Below are 21,305 nucleotides of genomic sequence, written 5' to 3'. Positions count from 1 at the left end.
GAGGCAAGACAGGAGGCTGAGTGAAAGGGCGAGTCGGTCTGTCACTGAGCGTGCAAGTGTCGTGTGTGTGTGTGTGTGAGAAAGAGAGAGAGAGAGAGAGAGAGAGAGAGAGAGGGAAGGAAGGGAGGATGCAACCAATGCAGCGAGGCAGCAGTTTAACACAAGCCTGAATCTGACAGAGCGCAGAGAGAGAGAGAGAGAGAGAGAGAGAAGGGAGAGGTCTTTTCACTTCAGTGTAGCAGTGGATTTTAATTCCTTCACTGGACTGCACCTCGCTGCTCTCCCTGGACTCAACCTCCACTCAGGTTAGTGCCTCTCTCTCTCTCTTTTTCGACCGGCTTACCAGTCGGCATCAGAGCGCCGTGCCCATCGAGTGCACAATCCGTGAGGGCGCTGGGTTGACAGAGCTGAAAATGTCATGACCACAGAGACACTGAAAAGCCGTTTGCTATGCTGCACAGACACACGTCGCCTGCTGAGGCTGATGGTTCACAAAGAGGGGAGCACACATCACAAAAGACAAACCCTGGATCTCACCACAGGATGTTTCTCTGGCGGGTGCTGTAGCTAAGTGTGGCAGCAGTGGCTGTGTGTGTGTGTGTGTGTGTGTGTGTGTCTGTGCGTGAGTTACGGTGTGTATAATAGAGAGCTGTGGGTACTCCAAGTAGTAGGAGCTGTATTAGCCGGAGGGCACTATTAATTTTCTTTAAGGCGTTGTTTACTAAGCCTCTCAGCTTCAGGCTGTCTCAAGATATTCACATCTGCAACTCTTGCACACACACGCATGCTCAGGCACGTAAAGGCTACTGCTGCTGATTTCAGTTCACTCTGTTTGCCATGACTGGCGTAATCGGCCTCAGTTGTCCACAGTGAGTGTGTGTGTGTGTGTGTATTGTGTCTTGATGTTTTTGAACTGTCGGCAAACTATGATTTAAAGTCACCTTGTCATTAGGGCTGTAATGCAATCTCTTGATGATAGACGCAATCCTAACTGCTTGTAGTTGCTGCACCCTACCCCGGTTCCTCACAGCATCAAAGTAAAATGGCTTCGTAAATTGTAAATATAGAATGATACATTGTTGCAATAATGACCTTTTTGTTATCAGACAAATAAAAGAGACAATTTGCCATGTGCTTTGTTCCTCTTTGGGCTCAATATCCCGACTCCAACTCCCCGTTGTGTGCACTCACTAAACCTCATTTGGCACGCTATCTCTGCAGTTGAAACCATTAACTTTATCTGCAGCAATATATTTTCTGTAGTGCTTGTGCTTCCTACTCCCTCTGAGCTTGGCTTCCCCATACAGGCAGGCAGTGGCAGGGGTGTTAACCTGCTGTTTGTGCTGCGATGGAGGCAACCGTTCAGTGGTCCTCATAGTGCGAGGCTCCTCGCTGGATCTGTGTGGGATATCAGCTGAGGGGGCTTCTCCGGGATCAAGCTAGTCCCTGCAACAAATCCGAGAGATCAGGTGGAAACAAAGAGATGTTAAGAGGAGAGGCCTTTGTGGCTCAAATCAAAATCCGTGACGGGGATCTTAAGGGGAGACTCGTCGTCGTCACTGAAAAAGTTGCCATGGAGTGCTGGGGTTTGATGTTGTCAAGATTGATTGCTCCCTAGACTTCTCTATCTGTCACATGTATAGTTCACACAGCAAATGAATCAAGTGCCAGTGAGCCTGGATTGCAGCTCTACTCTTAACATGTTTTAATAAACAGACCCTGGCAGACGTTATGGTGGATTTGTGGGCAAAGGCAGATTTTTTTTAGGTTTGATGAACTTGTCCTTTTCCTCTCCTTTCTCTTCACTCCCTGTTGGCGGATGAAGTGGAAATGGGATAAATAACTCAGTAACAGAGGTTACGTCTTAGCTTGCAGCATCACTGCTCAGGGGGAAGGGAACCTATCATGAAGGCGGTGGGAGCCAGGTACATGATGGGAACAAAAATGAGATTAAAAAGGAGAGAGCTTGTTTCTCAAGAGAAGCTAAAAGGAGGAAGGAGTGCTTACAGCCTCATCTCAATACTAATGTCCACAGAAGGACATACACGTTGCATTCTGGTTATAAGAACCACTTCCTCGCAGTAGGACTTTTTCTTGCATATTTTTTGTAAGCATATTATAATTCCCCGCCGCCTAGCATCTGAATCAGCAACTGCAGCTTAATCACCGTGGGATTGATCCTCCTCATCTTCCTTGCCTCCTCTTTCTCCCTTTGCCTCTCGGGTTATTTTGTTTATCTTCTTCCTCTAAATGCCAAAGTAAAAAAAAAAAATGCTGTGTCATTTTTTGCACAAGCATCACTGGTTTGTGCCAAACATCTTGTCATTCTGTGCACTGGGGTTTGCTGAGCCTCTTACACAGCCCAGAAATGCTGATACAGTTTGACACTTAATTCCACCAGGACGTGTCAGATTTTAAATGCGGTGTGTGTGTGTGTGTGTGTGTGTGTGTGTGTGTGTGTGTGTGTGTGTGTGTGTGTGTGTGTGTGTGTGTGTGTATGTGTGTGTGTGTGTGTGTGTGTATTCAGCAGGTGACTCCGGTTTAAATGCAGAGAAGGCAGATCTGGTTCTGATTTCTGACAAGCATGTTGACAGAAATGAGGAAGCGTGTACATTATTTTAGTTCAAGCATAAACTGTAAAAGAGGAAGTTTGTGTCATTTGAAGTGTTAGTTTATCTCTTTCTCTCTCTGCCTCATTATTTCCCCGAACTTGGCTGCAGGCTCGCCTGCAGGCCCGCTTTCGGTTTTGCAGGGTTTTGGTGCATTCCAGCTCCGCGCTGAGGATATGGGCACCAGCGCCTCCAGTCAGAAGGGTTCATTCATACCGAGTACAATGATCCTGTTTGAGCCTCAAGTTTTTACCCACGCTGTTTGATTGGCATTATATTCAGCATCTATTTACCTCATCCATAATGCATTGAGTCAAATCTGTTTAACATTAATGAATCTCTGTTGCTTACTGTTTCCTCAAAGCACTGGAATCAGATGAAGGAGATAAACAAAGAGACATTCAAGACGGGTCGAAATGAAGAATTAGCCAAGAGCACTTTAATTTGATTTGTTGAATTAATTGAGTGTTCGCTAAGCACCAGCTCACATCGATACTGTTGCTAAGCCTGCTTCCCATTCTCTGCAGATCTACCACTTAAAAGTTCATAGAACTTTTTAAGCAAGGTGGTTGAAAAAAATCAAGCTTCTCATTTCTAGTCGGCAACTATGTTCAACGGTCCCTAGCAGTGGAGTTGCTTCATTGTAAACTTCCCCAAATCTAATAAAGAGCAGCAGGGCAGAGTTACTCGCCAATATGTGAATACTTTTTTAACGTAAATTCAAACCGCCCAAAGTAAGAAATCCTCCGAGGCCTTGGGAGTAGCATTACTTCTGTTGGTAGTAAGCTAGTTAGCAGGCCAAGCTAACGTAAGGAGGAGTACAGGGCAGTGGTGAGTGACTTTGTGAAGTGGGCCGGTGAGAATCACCTGCTTCTGAACGTGGCTAAGACCAGAGAGATGGTGGTCGACTTCAGGAGGAAGACAACAGCTCTTAGTCCTCTGAGTGTTCTGGGAGAGGACGTGGACACAGTGGAGGAGTACAGGTACCTGGGTGTTTCCATCGACAGCCGACTGAACTGGAAGGCCAACGTCAACGCTGTCTACAAGAAGGGGATGAGTCGGCTCTTTTTCCTGAAGAAGCTTCGATCCTTCAATGTGTGCAGCAAGATGCTGGAGATGTTCTACCAGTCGGTTGTGGCCAGCGCCCTGTACTTCGCTATTGTCTGCTGGGGGAGCAGCATTGGAGCCGGTGACACGTGACACGTGATCTGTTTATCTAATTGACTTATTTACTTAATTAATGAATACACTCTTCAGCTGTAAATATAAATATATTTCGTTCCAGTTAGTTGGTATTCTATTCTATTTTATTGTGTATATTTAAATACATATAGATATAGATATACATTACTTTATTTTAATTTGTATATATCTCTCATCCCTGTTGCTTCTTTATATATTTGATCTTTTATCTTGTGTGTTTGTATTTCAAGTGGTAAGGCGCTACTGATGACGACAAAAAAATTTGCCCTTGGGGATTAATAAAGTATATATTCATTCATGCCTCTTACTCTGTGCATGAGAATATTACCAAGTGCATTTCTTTGTTGTTTTTATCTTCAGACAGCAGGAGTTCTTTCCAGCATCAAATGAGTAACAACGGCTCACTCATCAGCATCGGATTGTGAGAATTTCCCATGGGGTTATTTTTGGAGATGGAGCTATATTTGAAGTTTAGAAAGTCATTTACTTATGCTGAGCTGATGGAAATTTGACTGGTTACTTTTGTAAACATGTTGCTTGAAAAATGGATTGCATTGAATGGAAACTCAATTATAGGAAGACATACCCTCGGGGCATTACTTCACTGAATTAATATAAACATGAGCGTGCAGCTGGTGTGCTTGAGTTGACTATTATAGTCAGCATCAGTTTTCTTCTTTCTTTCTTTTTATTTTCCACACAAACAAACTACTGGTCTTTTATGATGGATACACATCCCATCCACATATCTGCACTTGATCTAAGAGACATTTCAAAACCATTTGTTTCGGTCTTATCATGAAAGAGCACGCCGTGGATAAGCACTGTTGTTCATTTGTGAACAGCCCGGCCTGCTGGGGCTCAGTCAGACGTGGTGATTGGGTGGACAGGATATTGATTGACACATTTGGGGGCTCCTGCCCAGCAGCTGTGGGCTGTAGTCCAAGGTAGACAGGCAGGTCACAGGGGGGTTGGAGGGACTGGAAGGAGAAAGGAGGCGATAGAGGAAGAGACAACAGGCTGGGAGAGAAAAGAAAATGGTGAAAGGGAGGAAGTAAGAGAGATAGAGGAGGCGAGAATGACCGGCCTGTCGATGTTATCGCGGACACGTCCAACAATCGATCCCTTTCTCAGTGCAGTGAGTCCACTATTTCCACACTGCTGCTTGGAACTAAATTAAGGGACTCTCAACTTCTTCTTTTCTTCTCCGTTACTATTTTTGTTGTTGCAACAATCCACCCACGGTTTCATACCTGCTTCAATCAGTTATGGAACTAAATGTGTTTGCGATCTGATATCCAGATCACGATTAGATATTCAGTTTTGGTCAACCTTCTCTGAAGGATGACAATCACTGCAGTGACAACCACGAAACGTGTATCGTTCTCTCCCTCTCTTTCTCTCCCTCTCTCTCTCTCTTTCTTTATGTGTTCTTGGAAGTAAGGACAGGAAGTGTTTAACAGTGGGGCCCCGCTCTTCAGGTTCAGGATCACGCCACGCCCAGTCTCCCATTTGGCCTGCCCTCATTAGACATGGGCCACGGAGCATGTTCAGATCATGCTAAAAGCTTATCTTCACATGCTGAGGAGCACGCTGGGCATCAGACAGTAGATGGACAGTGTCTGCACATGATGTATGAATTTTATGAAGCACATTTAAGTTGGTGGAATGTGAGGAAGACTATCTTGGAGCTGAAGAGGAAGACTTTCTGGGGAAATCTTGCATTTGCTAGATTAGTGGTTTTCGACCTTTTGACTACTTATAATAATAATAATAATGCATTTAATTGTTATAGTGCTTTTCATAGTACTCAAAGACACTTTACAAAACATTTTGTAAATCATCATACAAAGCTATACAATAAAAACAAATAAATAAAGACAAAAACAATAAGAACATAGAGCACACAATCACACATTAAAAGCAATTCTGAAGAGGTGGGTTTTGATTTGTGATTTGAATATGGAAAGGTCAGTTATTACAAGATATAGCGTGGACATGAACTGTGAGAATTTATCTCAGTTAAAGCTGCTCTAATCACCATTTTCATATGAACAATGGTTTAAATGTAGAGGGGTCACTTGTCTCTAAACCCACAGAGTTAGTAATGCCATACTGTGCAGTTCCACTACAACACATTTCAGTGTCTTTTAACTGCTTGTTTTGGTCGTATGAACTATTTGTTCATTCTCACCCTCTCATCCAACCATTCACAGACAGTCAGTGAGCAGCTGGTGAACATAGTGGAGCATTTAGTGAAAAGGAGTTTGAACATTGGACGTCTTCACATTGCTAATGTTGCACGTGATGTGTATAAAGTGACCTTTTTGCTAAAGTATTTTCCATAGGAAAGTGACTAAAATCAATATTTGTATTTCAACATATGGATCAAATGACTATTAGTATGTAAAAGGTGTCACTGTTGATGAAGCCTGCGTTTAAAGAGTGCTACTTTCATGTTTTTGTTCACACTCGCAGCTGTTTCCAGGTCAAAACGAGGCTAAAAGGAGAGCCATAAATATACTGTAAAGACTTTACTAACTGACTAATTCTTTGCACATTAGCACATCGCTGAGCTGTCAGATGGAGAGTAAACTACATCTTATGTCCATGTTCGCTTCATGAGTTGGAGACCGGGGTCTCATCTGGTTGACTTTACCACCTAAAGGTTGTACAAGGCCTTTTAATTTTCACTCTATTATGTTTGTGACAGAAAACCATAACTCTTTGGTAATTGTCCTTTACGGAGGGACAAGAGAGAAGGGAGACAGACGCGTCTGGTCTCATTCAAAAGCCAATCTCTTCTGTGTCAAGTATGAAAACCTCAGACATGTGCTCTCGCACACACACACACCCCCCCCACACACACACACACACACACACACACACACACACACACACGCACACACACAGAAAGACACACACATTATCACCGGCATGAACCTCAATATGATTAAAGGGGTGTGACTTGGCATATTAATACGTTATTTCCATTCCATTATTTATGAGTTACATTTGAATAGTTATCTTGATCAAGGGCAGCCATGGCCATGCAAATGAAGCTGAGGTTACTAGGTCCCTATAGGCAGAAAACATATTTTATTTTTAAACATTTTATAGTATCCGTTTCTCATCATTATAGGATTTTAAGTGCAGAATCTAATCTGTGATTTAGGTATTTTCTATTTCAGAATCTCATTCATTTCTGCTGCAGTATATCAGGGCTGATATTAGGTTAAAATTGGGCTTTTGGTGGGATGACGCAGAGTCAGTGTAATGCAGTTGTGTAATCATGGGCTGTCAGACTGTTTGGCTGGACTGCAGATGGTTAAATATTAACTGTTATGGCTGATTTATTTCCATCCTTCTCACTTCCCCAATGTTTCCACCTCCTTTTTTGGTTTCTCTCCTCTTCCCAGTCTCTCCTCCTCCCACCCTGGGGGGACTTTGACCTTGAGTGCTGGCTGCCCCTCAAAACATTATTATGGAAATGGTTAAAAGTGACTGTGAATCTTAAATCGTCTTCAAGGGCGACTTCGCCCTCCTCCCTCCCTCCCTCCCTCCCTCCCTTCCTCCCTGCTATAGTCTCTCCCACACCTGGTGACTCTGGTTTCCGGGGAACCGGTTTGTACAGTGACGGTGAAGTACTCTGAGGGTTTGATGGGTAAATACAGACATGAAGTAACCCGGCGACAGAGACACTTGTATCTGCAGAAGGGACTTCAATTTCCTTCATAGATGCTGTTAACACTTGTTAAGGGAAATTCTAAGATGGATAATCGTCGTGTTTCCAGGATTGTGGAAAAGCAGCTGTTCTGGAAAAGAGTGCTCACAGGTACTGTAGGGATGTTTTCTTTTGTTAAACAGTCAAGCCGCTAAAAAACATAAAGAAAGTACAGTTTGTTTAGTTTTTGGTGTACTTTGGTGAACTGGAGGAACCGGAGGAAGCGTAGGTTTTAACACTGAAACCCACATACACAGGTACTGCCAGATCAATCAGTGTGGGTGCAGTCATCACAAAACAAACATTTCAAGTATGCAGCTTATCTGTCGTGGAGAAACTATGTGGATAATTACTCATGACTTGCAGGAAAGATGAATCACGCAAAGTCTGTATTATGGGTATGGCGATTACAGCCGCAGATTTGTATTCACGGCAGCAGGATGGTGTATGGGTAAAACAATGAAGGCACAGCACAGTGCAATGCCAATTATGTTAATGAATAAACTTGATGTGCTTTAAGGATGCAATATTATACAGGATGCAGAGCCTTATTATACCAGCATACAACTATTGTCGATGCAAAGATATAGTGAAGTAATGTCGACCTTGGTTGCATTGGTAATAATTGTTAGTAGGATCGATTTTTTTTTTTTTAAAGTATGTTTAAAGATATTTATTTATTAATATTTTATTCATGCACTTGGTGCAGGGGGATACTTCCAACAGTAGACTATTGCTGCTCTGGCTGGCATCTGGTTCTACTAAATACAGGGCATCCGTGAAATATAACATGTTAAATGGCACAACTCCACATGTTTTGTCGCAAATGTCAAAGCAGCTAGAAGTGTTGGAAAGCAAAGCGAATGATACCGTGACCGTGGGGAGACGAGGATGTCATTTTGTCGGTTGACTGGAGGTCCGACCCGGGTCATAACTCACTTGGTGTTCGACGCCGCAGTCGTCTGCCAGTCTTCTCGTTGCAATATGTGACATAATAGCTTTGTTTACAACACTTTTGACAGAGAAATACTGCACACACACACACACACACACACACACACACACACACACACACACACAAACACACAGTTCAGATGATTTGATAAATGTCACAGCTCATTAACTGTCTTCATCTGCCAAGGAGAAGCTGCTGCTGTGCCTGTTATCAGCCTCTATCTTTACAGCTTTATATCAGTAAAACTCAAACCAGCAGTTTATAGTTGTATCAGAATGGTGGCCACCAATGTTCCCTCTAATTTTATGCAGCACTGAGCAAATCTTTTTTTTTCTGAGCGCACATTTCAGCACTGTGAGCAATTCGCAACCACGCAACCTGCCGAAAATGACCACAAGCCTGCGTTAGCCATGGGGGATTCAAAGACATGACAGCAAATGCATCAATATGTATACAAGGCTGATATTTATTCAATATCCTTTATAATGGCTGGACTTTGGGAACATTTTAATGATGGTGTTTTACCATCATGTCAGTTTAGTTGAACTTAAAGGATCTTTGTTGAACTTCAATAAGGGGAGGTTAGGACTGGTTCACTGGTTATGACTGATAATGATATATATAAATAAAAGTATCAAAGGTGTTTAGTCATTTCTCAGCAGGTACAACATTTAAGTGGAACTTCATTGAAAGAAAAATGCTAATGCAGTGCTTAACAATAATTATAGGCCTATTAAATTGACATGGTGTCATTTTTCCTAAAGGTAGCCTATATAAACAATTTAATAACTGGAGTGGTTTGCAACAAACTAGGCTACAAAACATGTAATTGAGGGAGATAGGCCTATCTGGCTATGTGGCTCATGTTGTCTGCAGGCCTATGGCAGACACAGGGCTCTCAAGACTCGACACGTCACATCAAAGATCTTATTATTGTGGAGATGGCTCACTACTCCTATCTCAGAAACACTGGCGCAAAAAAGATTTTTAACCCCGGAAAAAAAATCGTTTGTGCGGTCTGAAAAATGTGCGCGGTCTGAAAAATCTATTGCGCGGCCACTTCGACTGGCCTGCGCGGCCGCGCACACGCGCATGGCTTAGAGGGAACACTGGTGGCCACTCTTATGTGATACTGAGGAGATGCAGAAGCTTTAGCTTGCCCAAAGACATACAGATGTATGGTTTATGTTATATTTAGTTGTTTATAGTTCAATATATATCTGACATGACAAAAATGTGTCAATACCTTTATATTCACCTACTCCTGTGCAGTTTGTGTTGCAGGATCTGTCAATTCACCGTCTATTTACTAAACACGTCATGATCATTGTTCAAGGTTGCAGCTCTGAGTGAACTGTGTTTCACATTGTATTGACACTATATGTGCATTTCTTGCAGTTTCGCTTTTGTGATTTGGTCTGCTTAGAGTTGAGATTATAGAATATGAAAAACAGGAAGTTGACAGACAGGAAGAGGAAGTTTAGGGTCAGGCCAGTAGCAGGACCAGTAGACTCTCCCAATCATTTTGAAGTTGGTCTGCCCCACACCCACATCTCAGCAACACATTCATCCGACCTTTATATCCTTCACTTGTGTTCTGTCTGAGAGTGTGGCTTTCTTTTGTTGAGTGTGTGTGTGTGTGTGTGTGTGTGTGTGTGTGTGTGTGTGTGTGTGTGTGTATGTGTGTGTTTTCAGTGCTGACATATAAGACATCCCCCACTTCAGGAAACAATAGGCGTGTGATGACTCTGGTCACATGGCCGAGAGTGGAGGAGGGGGGTCACAGTTGACTTAGCAGGTTTTCTTTATAGAAAAGTGTGATATGTACGTAATGCTTTTGATAAGCTGCTTACGTGTGTTACAGTATATTCTGAATAGAGAATTTATATAACAGATTGGGGTACAATTTACTGAACTGTTTACGTGTGTGCGTGTGTTTGTGTGTGTGTGTGTGTGTGTGTGTGTGTGTGTGTGTGTGTGTGTGTGTGTGTGTGTGTGTGTGTGTGTGAACAGCAGGCAGGCCTGTCATGAGGGGTCCAGATGGCGGGTGGAGAAAGCTCTTCTTTAATCCCTGAGCCAGGATATTACACCCCCCCCTTCACGCACACACACACACACACACACACACACACACACACACACACACACACACACACACACACACAACTCTGTACCTCGCCTTTACCGTTTGCACGACCCCACACTGAGTTTGTCCACTTTTCTTTTACGTGGCATTATCCACACTCCATTATGTCGGCCCCAGTTCAGCATTGCTGTGTTGATGTATCCCAACTGTGCTGAAGACTCGATGCAAATAATAGTTTGGTGTATTTGGAGAAACAACGATGAGTGATGCACAAACAGTCTACTGAAAGATGAATTCCATGACAAAATGTGTGTAAATAGACTCATGGATAGATATTGTTACAAATAAAGACTGAAACGTCAAAACAAAACCAAGAAACATTTATTTGCAGCCTGTAGTGATTCTACAATTCAAAGTCATGTTTGATGAGCACAGACTACAATGCCCCGTCCTCTATTCATTTGCATTAGGTAATCAAATATTGTGTAATAATCATGTTTTAGTCACAAATAGAAGCCTGTGTCTAATGCATGTCTATTTCCGCCACATCAGCCCTGTGGCTCTTGTCCCATCTGTGTTTCGACGCCTTTTCAAAGACGGGGAATATTTCCCCCCAAAAGTGGCGGTCACAATTGTGTGAACTCAGTAAATCCAGCTGAATATGTAATCGCTGTCTTTTAACATTTCTCATCCTCATATTCGCACGCTCCTCCCTTAAATGCTTACGCAATGGTAAGAGAGGCTCACACCTTGCAGACACTCACACAAATGGCACGCAAACTGTGACTCGTGCCCGGTGCATGTTTGATAGCTGTGGGATGCGTCATATATAGTTTTAGTAAATCTGGCTGTAATGGTCTACAGCGCTCGATGTTGCTATGTTGTCCTTAAGACAAGCTAGAAGTGACCTTCATGAAGGAATGGGGCCGGTAGACAATAAAACTGGGTTTTAAACTGCTCTGATTGGTTGTTGTCACTGTCATCATCAACTTGATGTCATTGCCAGATGTCATAAATTGTTGAATGAATTCAGCTCAACTTTAATTTGTAGTATAATTGTACAGCTGTCCCGCTCGTCACTTGCACATGTTGCTGCATGTCAACATCTACATTGATCATAATCCTGCAGCTTCGATGCTTCATAATAGATCTGACGGAGCGTGTGTGTGTGTGTGTGTGAGAGCCCATCATTGTTTTTACGACGTTGCTATTTTCCCTTTAATCTTTTATGTGCATATTAAACGGCTGTGTTGAAAGAGTGCACGCTCTCCCTACAGACTGTGCCCTACATATCACAGACAGACTAATTAGGATTTCCATCTCCAAGGGGAGGTATATTCCTCTTCCTTCTCAAAACAAACACAAGTCTCCCCCTGATCTTGATAAATGCAGCTACCAGACGAGCGCTTCAAAACCTTGGCAGCTTTTGCCGCACATGTCTTCATCCTCGTGCACGTCCAGGATGCTGTCTCAGCTTTTGGGAAATAAGAAAAGGTGTGGCTCTTGTTCTTCATCGCCTCACTCTCTGCAACCGAGTCGGTGCTCCTCTGAGATAAAACATAGTTGTGGCCTGAAACAGCTTAAAGCTCTTGCCTCAGATGAGTATTTAAAATACCTGCTCGTACTTGAAGTGTGTTGTGTTTTGTTGTTGCAGAGGAGAAAAGCAAAGCTGACTGTTTCCAGTCCAGGACCGCTGATGAGGCCTGCGTGGCGGTGAAAATTGAACACTCCAGAGGTAAGCAGCATCACCTTCACTCACCTTCCCGCCGCCTCCATGCTTTTTTTAAATCTCTTTCTTCTAAATGCAGCCGTTGGTTTGAAGATTTTGTCGCATAAAGCACCCCTGGGTGTTCGGTTCTATAGGTGTACAGCTTCTCACGTCCCACTTGTGTGAGAGGGTTCTTCATTGTCTGTGATTTCCTGTCTGCTTGTGTTTAGACTGGTGCTGCCACAGTCAATACTTTTAAGCTCTTCTCCATCCTCATCGTGTGAGAGGTAGCGCTGCCACGGCGCTAAGCTTTGTTACCCAACAGTTCTGTGGTTTCACAGCAGGAGGTCCGCACATGTTTGGCATTTGAAGTCAATATCACTCCGAGAATTTCAAGCCTTTCGGCCTTTTTTTTTACTAAATCTACCAAATCTGGTGAAATCTTCTGCTTCTTTCAGGGCTGCAGTGAAGTGAACTTTAGGACACGGTTGATATGCAGAGTAGGGATGCAGGAGGAAGCTGTGAAGGGCAGAGCAGTCCTCCTTGCAGCAGGGGTGTGAAGAAAGCTGCTGCTCTCTGCTCTATTTTTATTTCAAACCTGTGTGTGTGTGTGTGTGTGTGTGTGTGTGTGTGTGTGTGTGTGTGTGTGTGTGTGTGTGTAGCTCACAGTCAGCATCTGTGTGATGAATGGATGTGTTCCTCCAGCCCCCCAGTGTCTTCCTATTTTTCCCTTCTTCTATCATTTTCTCTCCTCTGTGTGTGTACCGTCTCATTCTCGCCTGTCACTCCCTCTGTAACCCTTCACCCCTCTTCTATCTGTCCATCTTCTCTGTGTTAGTCTATTTTCATCACGCCTGCACTCTTCCTTCCTGTCATCCTTTTGTTCTTCGGCACTTTTTTTTCCTCACCGTCTGCTTTGAGCTCATAGCTGTGAAATAATACCACTGTGTCCGTCTCCATCCCCACTTCCTTGTTCTCTATGTATTTCACCTCCACCACCCTCCATCTTCTTTTTCATCACAACCCCCTCCCCACACACACACACACACGCACACGCACACACACACACACACACACACACTTTTGTTCCCCTGTGCACCTCCTGGTTCAACACAGACTGGGGTTCTAATCTCACACTGGCCCTTGGATTAGAGGATGAGGGAGGGTTAATCTAAAGAAAATCTGGGTAGTTGAACAGAAACAGCTAATCCCCCATGCCTGGTGGTAATAGTTATGTCACCCTGTCTGTCACACAGGCTCTAACACACACACACACACACACAGTTCTCACAGTTGATTTAGTGGGTTTTCTTTATAGAAAAGTGTGATATGTACGTAATGCTTTTGATAAGCTGCTTACGTGTGTGATAGAGAGAGAGAGAGAGAGAGAGAGAGAGAGATAGACTCTGTAAGGTGGGAAACAGCAGTATGTGTCACTTTGTCTTTGTATCTGGTGTGCACCACTGAAACTATGTTCTCACCTTCTGTGTCAACAAAGCATTGCAATGTAAGGTGTGTGTGCATGCACTGACTGAGTAACCTGTTTTTTTTCTCTCTTTTTTATTATTATTGTTAATGAGAAACCAAGGGTGCATTCCAAGTCTCTTAATTGTATCCCCGTTTCCCTCACTTGCCTTTTTAGGCCTCTTTAATCATGATGTGAGAACCAGACTAACACTGCTGGAGAAACCTGGCTTCTTTTGCCGTGTATGCATTTGAATGTTTGTGCATGTGAAGGAGAGGAAAATGTGGAAAAAAATGTGCTTGTGCCTAAAATAGATAAATCTACTAAAATAAATAAGCCAATTGTCCAGCTAAACAGCTGGTTAACGGTGTAATTCAACAATGTGCTCTTTGATTAGAGAACCTATCATTTCATTATGCCATGCCCAAATGCTCTAACATAAAAAATAAAAAACTTCAAAGCAGAGTCAAATAGAGAAAAATTAAGGGCAGAAATCTGAAAACACTAGCACGTAAATGTGGGTTATATTGTTAATACATTTCCTGGATCTCCTGTATAACAGTCAGTGTAAGGAAGTGGTTGAGTGCATGTCTGTGCAGACAATGTTTGAGGTCAGAGGTCGGATGCCACTAGCAGCATCGCTGCATCAAGTATTTATTGGCACCGACTTATTGTTGCGCCGCTGTTATGTGAGCATGAGAATGCAGTTCTGGTCACCATTGCACATCGCCATTCAGGATGTTTTGTAATCTTCAGTGTTTAAAACGTAGATGTTCGCTGAATTCATCTGAAGTGTGATCTGAAGGAATGTGCTGCTGCACATACAGGTTATTTAAAAGAGACTTTAGAGAATGGAATTTCTACTGGTCAAACTGGTTTACTCGAATGCCGAGCATTTCTTTTAATCCTGCTCAGGTGACACATATGGCACGTCAGTGAGCATGAAGGAACAATGTGTGTGCATTTAATATATATATAAATGCAAAACAAGCACACACACAGAGCTTTCACATATTCTCAAATAGCAAGATGACAAGAACTATTTATGCTGGTTCACTTAAATTAAGGTTTCCTGTGAACCTGACCGTGACAGACACCAGAGCAGCTCTGCTCACAGGATAGAAACAGAACATCGCAGTTCCCTGTCCTGACTTCTGCAAAAAGGTACATCAAGTTCATGGTAATAAGTAGCCTGTTCTTTTGTTTCCTTTTCTTCAGCTTGTATGTTGTTATTGAGTTTTATCAGATGAACCTGTCGCATAACTTTTCACTTGGGTTGACTTGCTCAGTTTTTTCTTGATTGTCTTGTTTTTATGTCTCAAATATTTGCACAGAAAATGTGCCAGAAGAGGAGAAGTTGATGGGATGATGGTTCAAAATAATAGATTACGGGCTTTGGGCTACATTTAGATTTCAGCAGGCAGATGAGAGAACTGGTTCGTGGCGCTCCAGGCTGCTCTGTGTGGTGTTTGTTAATCATTGATCAGACTAATCAGACAGAACGAGAAGTGCAGAGGCTGTTATATAAAACCGTTTGTAGATTTGCAGCTTTTCAAATGTAAATGTGCAGATCCCGTCCGTACAGAGGGTGTGTGTTGTCAACCTGTGGGTACATGTGCCTCTGTCCTTGAAGTCACTCGAATAGGGTGTGTTTGAGCGAGAGTGAAGGAGGAGTCTTGTGCTGCTCTGCGAATCTTCTTGCTGGGCTGAGTCACTCAGCCGTGCTGCCTGGGAAGATTGCATGGGACCTAAATTTAGTGCTCTTTTGGGACTCGCGCACTCTCTCAAACACAAGCATGGTCCCTCACTGAGGATACACTCTACGCTTGTTTTTCTGTCTCAAACTCCAGGGTGAGTTCATTCACTGGGATTTATTTAACAGAATATTTCTCTGTTTGATTCCTCTTGGATTGCCTCCTCTGAAATGTGGGCTTCTCTAACTATCTTTGATTTAAGAGAAAATCACACTTTAGTAATGTCTAGAACAAGATTGCATGCTCTCATGTTGACCTGCCCATGTGTGTTAATGTGGCAATCTTTACTACAGTAGCAGAGCATGATACATAGCCTGCACTCACGTCATTTCTACCCATTTGCACTTTAACCCTGATGCAACAGTTACAAGCTGATTTATGACCAACTGAAGACTGTATGTGAAGATATTCTGGACATGGTTGTTTTTACGTCAGCTCACTCAGATTTCTTCTATCCATCTTCTTCTCCTCTCATTTATTTACGACGTTGCTGTAGCTCTGGCGAAGCCAAACCAGACGGTTTAATATGCCAACCCATGTATTAAGAAGAAGCAGAATTGGTAAAAAGCCATCTCAGACATTCCTTTTGATATGAATGTGGGGCCACGAGGCGAGAAAGCGAAGGCTTGGTTTCAAACTGTGTCACACACTCGCTGCTTGCGGGGTTGGGACTCGCTGCAAAACATTGACAGGTGTGCCTTTTTGTTTTGTTCATTTAACCTGGAGCTCACGCTGAAGTATGAGCACACATTTTGCCAAAGGGGGGTTTGGGACGAGGGATGTAAAATACAGGTCAGGCAGGCCTACTGTCTGGTGTTCACACTTCGGGGGAAGCGCTGAAGTCACAAGGTAGAAATGTCTTGAAGGCTCACTTAATAGTGTTTGACTGAGACGCCAAGTGGAGATTAACAGGAGTTTCTCTCCTTTTTAAAAGAACAAGAAAGTGTGTCTGACATTAGTCTCATGGTGCTCTTCTTTGTTAGAAAACTCTGTTTTGAGCCATGCATAGCTCCAGATTATCAGGCTACACAGGCAAACGGTGAGAAATAAACTCAAAAGCACAAGTCACAGACAAAAAGTACAAATAAAAGTCCTTACTTGGCAAAAACGCAGGAGTTCACAGGAGACAACAACACTAGAAGAGTACAGATTATAATCACTGGAACGCTCACTCAAACAGTGAAGACAAACTGGCACAGACAAAGGGAGCCCACACACTAATTACACAAGGGAGGTGATTAGGGACAGGTGAAACTAATCAGGGTGGGGTCGTCACACCAGTGGGAAACACAGGAGGGGAGGAAGTGAAGTATTTGAAATAAGAGACAAAGGTGACTACCAAAATAAAACGGGAAACAGCGTTTTGATTGCCATAAAACGTTGTACATCACTGTGCACAATGTATTTAATGGCAATCCATCCAATAGTTATTTTGAGGACCAACAAACCAGCTTCCCTGGAGCCAAACTATTTTAGGCACTAGTTGGGGTGATTCACTATTTTCGGACACTGTTTTTTGTTGCATAGAAAGATATCTGTCGGAGTGATACATTCCCTCAGCCTCATTCCTCTCCTGCTTTGATATGGCAGAGCTGTCGGGCTGTGGATGGCTGTGTGGGTGTGGGTGATGTCTTCTATGCTGCTGTGCCACCACAAGGTTGGCCGCACACGTCAGGTAAACCTCAGGAAGTAGATTATCTTTGAAAAGGAGACGGGACGGCTTCGTCTTGTTGACTCACTCATTAAGCTGATGCTGTTCGTGTCTGGAGGATATTTGTGAAATCAAAAGACGCTGAGTTCTTTGCGAAATAAAGTCTTTCTTTCTCATCTACGCTGCTGCCGACGCCTGACCTCTACCAGAGCGTTTCTCGTTTCCAGCTCTCGCTGCTGTTTTGCATTTACTGAGATGGAAGCAGATGCTTTCAGGCTCAATCCACTCAGGAGTGAAGTCCATCTTCAGAAGGTAACGGGCTAGTTGCCATGGCAGCAAGTCTAACCATCCTCCGACAAGGACAGAGACAAAGGTCTAGTCTCAGTTTGACTTGTCAACTCCCCGCTTCCTTGACTGCCACAACGGTGTTTCAGTTTCTATGCAAAGCAGATCACCAATGTAGAAAGAGCCGTTGGCATGGCATCCGTTAGGATACAAAGATATCCAGTGGCATCACATGTCGTACTGCTTTGCTGCTGTAGAACGAGACCTTGTCCAGCAGAAGTTCCTCTTTTGTTTCTAGCATCCACATAAACAAGTCTCAGACAGCAGGGCTCCATCGCCTTCACACAGACGGAGGTGCAGAATCAAAGTATGGCGGCTGCTGCTTCTAATTTACAATGTGGGCTGTCACTTGTGCCAAGCCAGCTTTAATAAAGGGAAGACGCCAGAATGCGTGTTACCAGGAGCTGCAGTTCCTGGCAAAGCAAGTGAGCCCACATCTGTCGAGTGAGCCGCAGTTGCAATTCTAAATGCACCTCTATTCAAGGTGTTACGGTACGGGGGCCAGCTCAATTTCACAATATTCAAACAGCTATAAAACAGTTCCATAGACTTGTATATAAAAATCACACTGCAGTCTTGTTCAGGATGACCTCTGCTATGTCCATGTGCATGGCCTCCAAATATTTCTGTACAGTTTTTGAGAAAATTGAATTCAAAGTCTGCTTGAATTTCATAAAGATATTCACAATTTCACAATATCACAATATTCAAACAGCTATCAAAGCAGTTCCATAGACTTGTATATACAAATTACACTGCAGTCTTGTTCAAGGGGACCTCGGCTATGTCCATGTACATGGCCTCCAAATATTACTCTACAGTTTTTGAGAAAATTGAATTCAAAGTCTTAAATTTCATAATGATATTCACAATATCATAATATTCAAACAGCTATGAAAACATATCCTTAGGTTTGTATATTGAAATTCCACTGCAGTTCTGTTCAGGGGGACCTCTGCTATGCCCATTAAGATGTCATATAATATTACGTAGACATTATCGAATTGATTGTCGAAATTGAGAATCGACACTTAATGGAAGCGTTTGTCTTTTTAGTCATTTTGTATAAAGGTACATTATTATTAATAGTTATATTGTTAGGGTTCGGCTTTGGCTGGGCCCAAGCACAGACACAGGGACGTCAAGGTAGGGTGACGGAATGGACTTTATTTACTAAACACAGGTGATTTGGGTATAGCAGGAGTTGAATGCATGTTGAGCGGTGAAGTGACGGGGCGGCTGGGCAGGAATGCAGGCACGGAATCCTGGGCACAGGAGTTAGTAACAGTCAAAAACAATGTAAAGCATAAGAGTAGTCTAAATCATTGAGAGGACTAGAAGAGGCCCAGAGTCAACATACTAATTGAAATGGTGAAATAATCTGGCAACTGGAGAGATGGAAGCCAGGGGTATTTAACAGGAAGGATTTGATGAGATGACAGGTGCTGAAGATGATGTGCAGGTGTGGAGATGAGCCCAGGTGAGATGACAGGTGCTGGAGATGATGTGCAGGTGTGGAGATGAGCCCAGGTGCTGTAAGCCCCGCCCACGGCACGCACAAACACACACGTAACAGAGACCAACAGGAGACACGAGACACATGGAAAAACCCCAAAAGGACCGGACTATATCTAAAAAGAGCCCAATAACCACAAGAAACAATGTTTGTTGATTTATTTGCACAAAATGCATTTCCAATCAAAATTTTTGATCTGTTCAAGTTGGATCTTGTTCATCTGCAGGCAGTCGGCATGAAACCACCTGTTGCATGCATCACACTGAACCTGAAAAAGAAAAAATTTAACAATTTAATTTGAGAAAGAGAGACTTTCATTCAAACACTAATTCACCCCAAACGCAAATACCATCTATTTGCAATTTTTCATTTTCTAAACAAATGTTAAATTTTATTGTCATGTTCATCGCTTGTAAAATGTTATTTTGATTGACTGACAATCAACTATAGCAAGGTACTATTTTAATTTTGCAGCTGCCATGGTACAAATGCAAATAAAATAGCAAGGCAGAATACATGGACATATCCGAGTGGCTCGGATGGACAATAAAGTCTATTTGTCCTATGTTTTTTTTTATACACACATTCCTCGAATTTTTGAACAAAATAAACCATTTTGTTTGCATTTCCAAGATTAAAACAAGGGGTGTCCCAACGGCGGAGGGGTGAACCGCGATTATTTATATGACTCTGGATGGTGACTTTTGTTACATAACGTTCCAATTCTCTCTCTACCCCCTCATTTCCTGTCCACTGTCAATTAAATCTTCAAAATGCCAAAACTAAAACTTAGGTCCACAAATCAAATGAATTAAAACAACACATTACCCATTCAGTGACTGGAGGCCCCAGAGTGGGTGGCTTTTTTGCCGAACACATGGCACACTGTTTCGATGTCAAAAACTAATGAAAGAATTAAGAAATGTTAGATCTTTTGTAGTATAATATCACAATATAAATTAATATGAAGAAAAGCTGTCACACACCTGATGCGCAGAGTAATTCAAGTGCCATGTTTTGTCGTTCCTCAACAATGTTGTCTAATTGTGTCCCAAAGGCCATGCACATGGACATAGCAGAGGTCCCTCTGAACAAGACTGGAGTGGAATATCGATATACAAACCTAAGGATCTGTTTTTATAGCTGTTTGAATATTGGGGAACTGAGCTGGCCCCCTTACCGTAACACCTTGAATAGAGGTGCATTTAAAATTGCAACTGAGGCTCACTCGGCGGATGTGGGCTCACTTGATCGCAATGGCAAAGCACGGCGCTTCAGAGAAAGTCAAGTTCCTGTTTGTACTGAAACAGAACTGGCTGTGCTTCTTTGAATTCATGGTTCCGATAAGAGCGTAGAGATGGTTGATCCGATCCGAACTCGAGATTTTGTAAGCGATTCATAGAATAATTGTCATGTTTGCATAGCTCTGCTTATCTTGAACAGTAACACTTAAAATACCTGCACAGTTTGCTCAGGTTCAAGTGAAAGGTGATTTACAGCTGAGGGACTGGTGTTTGACAGCAGTAATAACAACCCCAGCAGACAGAGCCGGGCTGTGGAGGCGGAGACTGTTTTCTTTAGCTATATATGTATAATAGGGTGCATAACGTTTTGCTGGATATTGTTATTACGATCTCTTAATGTGGCCACGAGGGGAAGCCAAGCACATAATCAAGAGAAATTCCTGAGGCCGACTTCAGAATTGATTGGTAATTTTGGGGCCATGTTTAGAGAGTCTGCGCTCTCAAACACAGCGTGTGGCCGTTTCCAGTCAGACAGTTGCTCGAGCGGTTGTCTTTAATTATGGCCAGGCTGTAAAAATAGAAACTGTGACTATGTGATTCTGTGGTTGTTGTTTTTCTCTTTCTCTTTCAAGATCACTGTCGAGAAAAAGAATAAGGGGCCCTAAGCGCTGCTTTGGCAAGTAGTAGCAAAATATCAGTAAACAAACATCATCAGCATCTGGAAGGGAACATATATATATAGTGCATATGTTTTCCACTGTTCTTACTTTAGACCTTACTTTAGGGCTGGTACTAACAATTGTTTTCATTTTCAATTAATCTACCGAATAACTGACGAATCATTTGGCTTATGAAATGTAAAAATTCAATTATTTAATTATAAATAAATAAATACATTGTAAAAAATACCTTTCCTTTAATCTTCAAATAGTCATTCAATATTCCAAACCCTAAAAATTATCAATTTATTATCACACAAGACAAAAAAAAGAAAGCAGCAGGAGAGGCTGGGCCGTTGCTTAACGAATACAATTGTTTCAGATGA

The 21,305-nt window shown here is 42.7% G+C and overlaps 1 protein-coding gene across 1 annotated transcript in view; it reads left to right on the top strand.

Moving 5' to 3' along the window:
- fgd4a (FYVE, RhoGEF and PH domain containing 4a) overlaps window positions 1-21,305 on the top strand; it is a gene marked incomplete at its 5' end in the record, with an annotated part of 47,777 nt that overhangs the window by 13,855 nt on the left and 12,617 nt on the right. Inside the window, one exon of the mRNA XM_079223746.1 lies at window positions 12,232-12,312. Within this exon, the coding sequence (XP_079079872.1) occupies window positions 12,232-12,312 (81 nt within the window). The remainder of the gene's footprint in view (window positions 1-12,231; window positions 12,313-21,305) is intronic.

The sequence above is a fragment of the Taurulus bubalis genome (genome assembly GCF_910589615.1).
Source record: "Taurulus bubalis genome assembly, chromosome: 9".
Lineage (NCBI taxonomy): Eukaryota > Metazoa > Chordata > Actinopteri > Perciformes > Cottidae > Taurulus > Taurulus bubalis.
The sequence above is the reverse complement of the archived record's forward strand: the minus strand, read 5'-3'. Positions and strand labels throughout refer to the sequence as shown.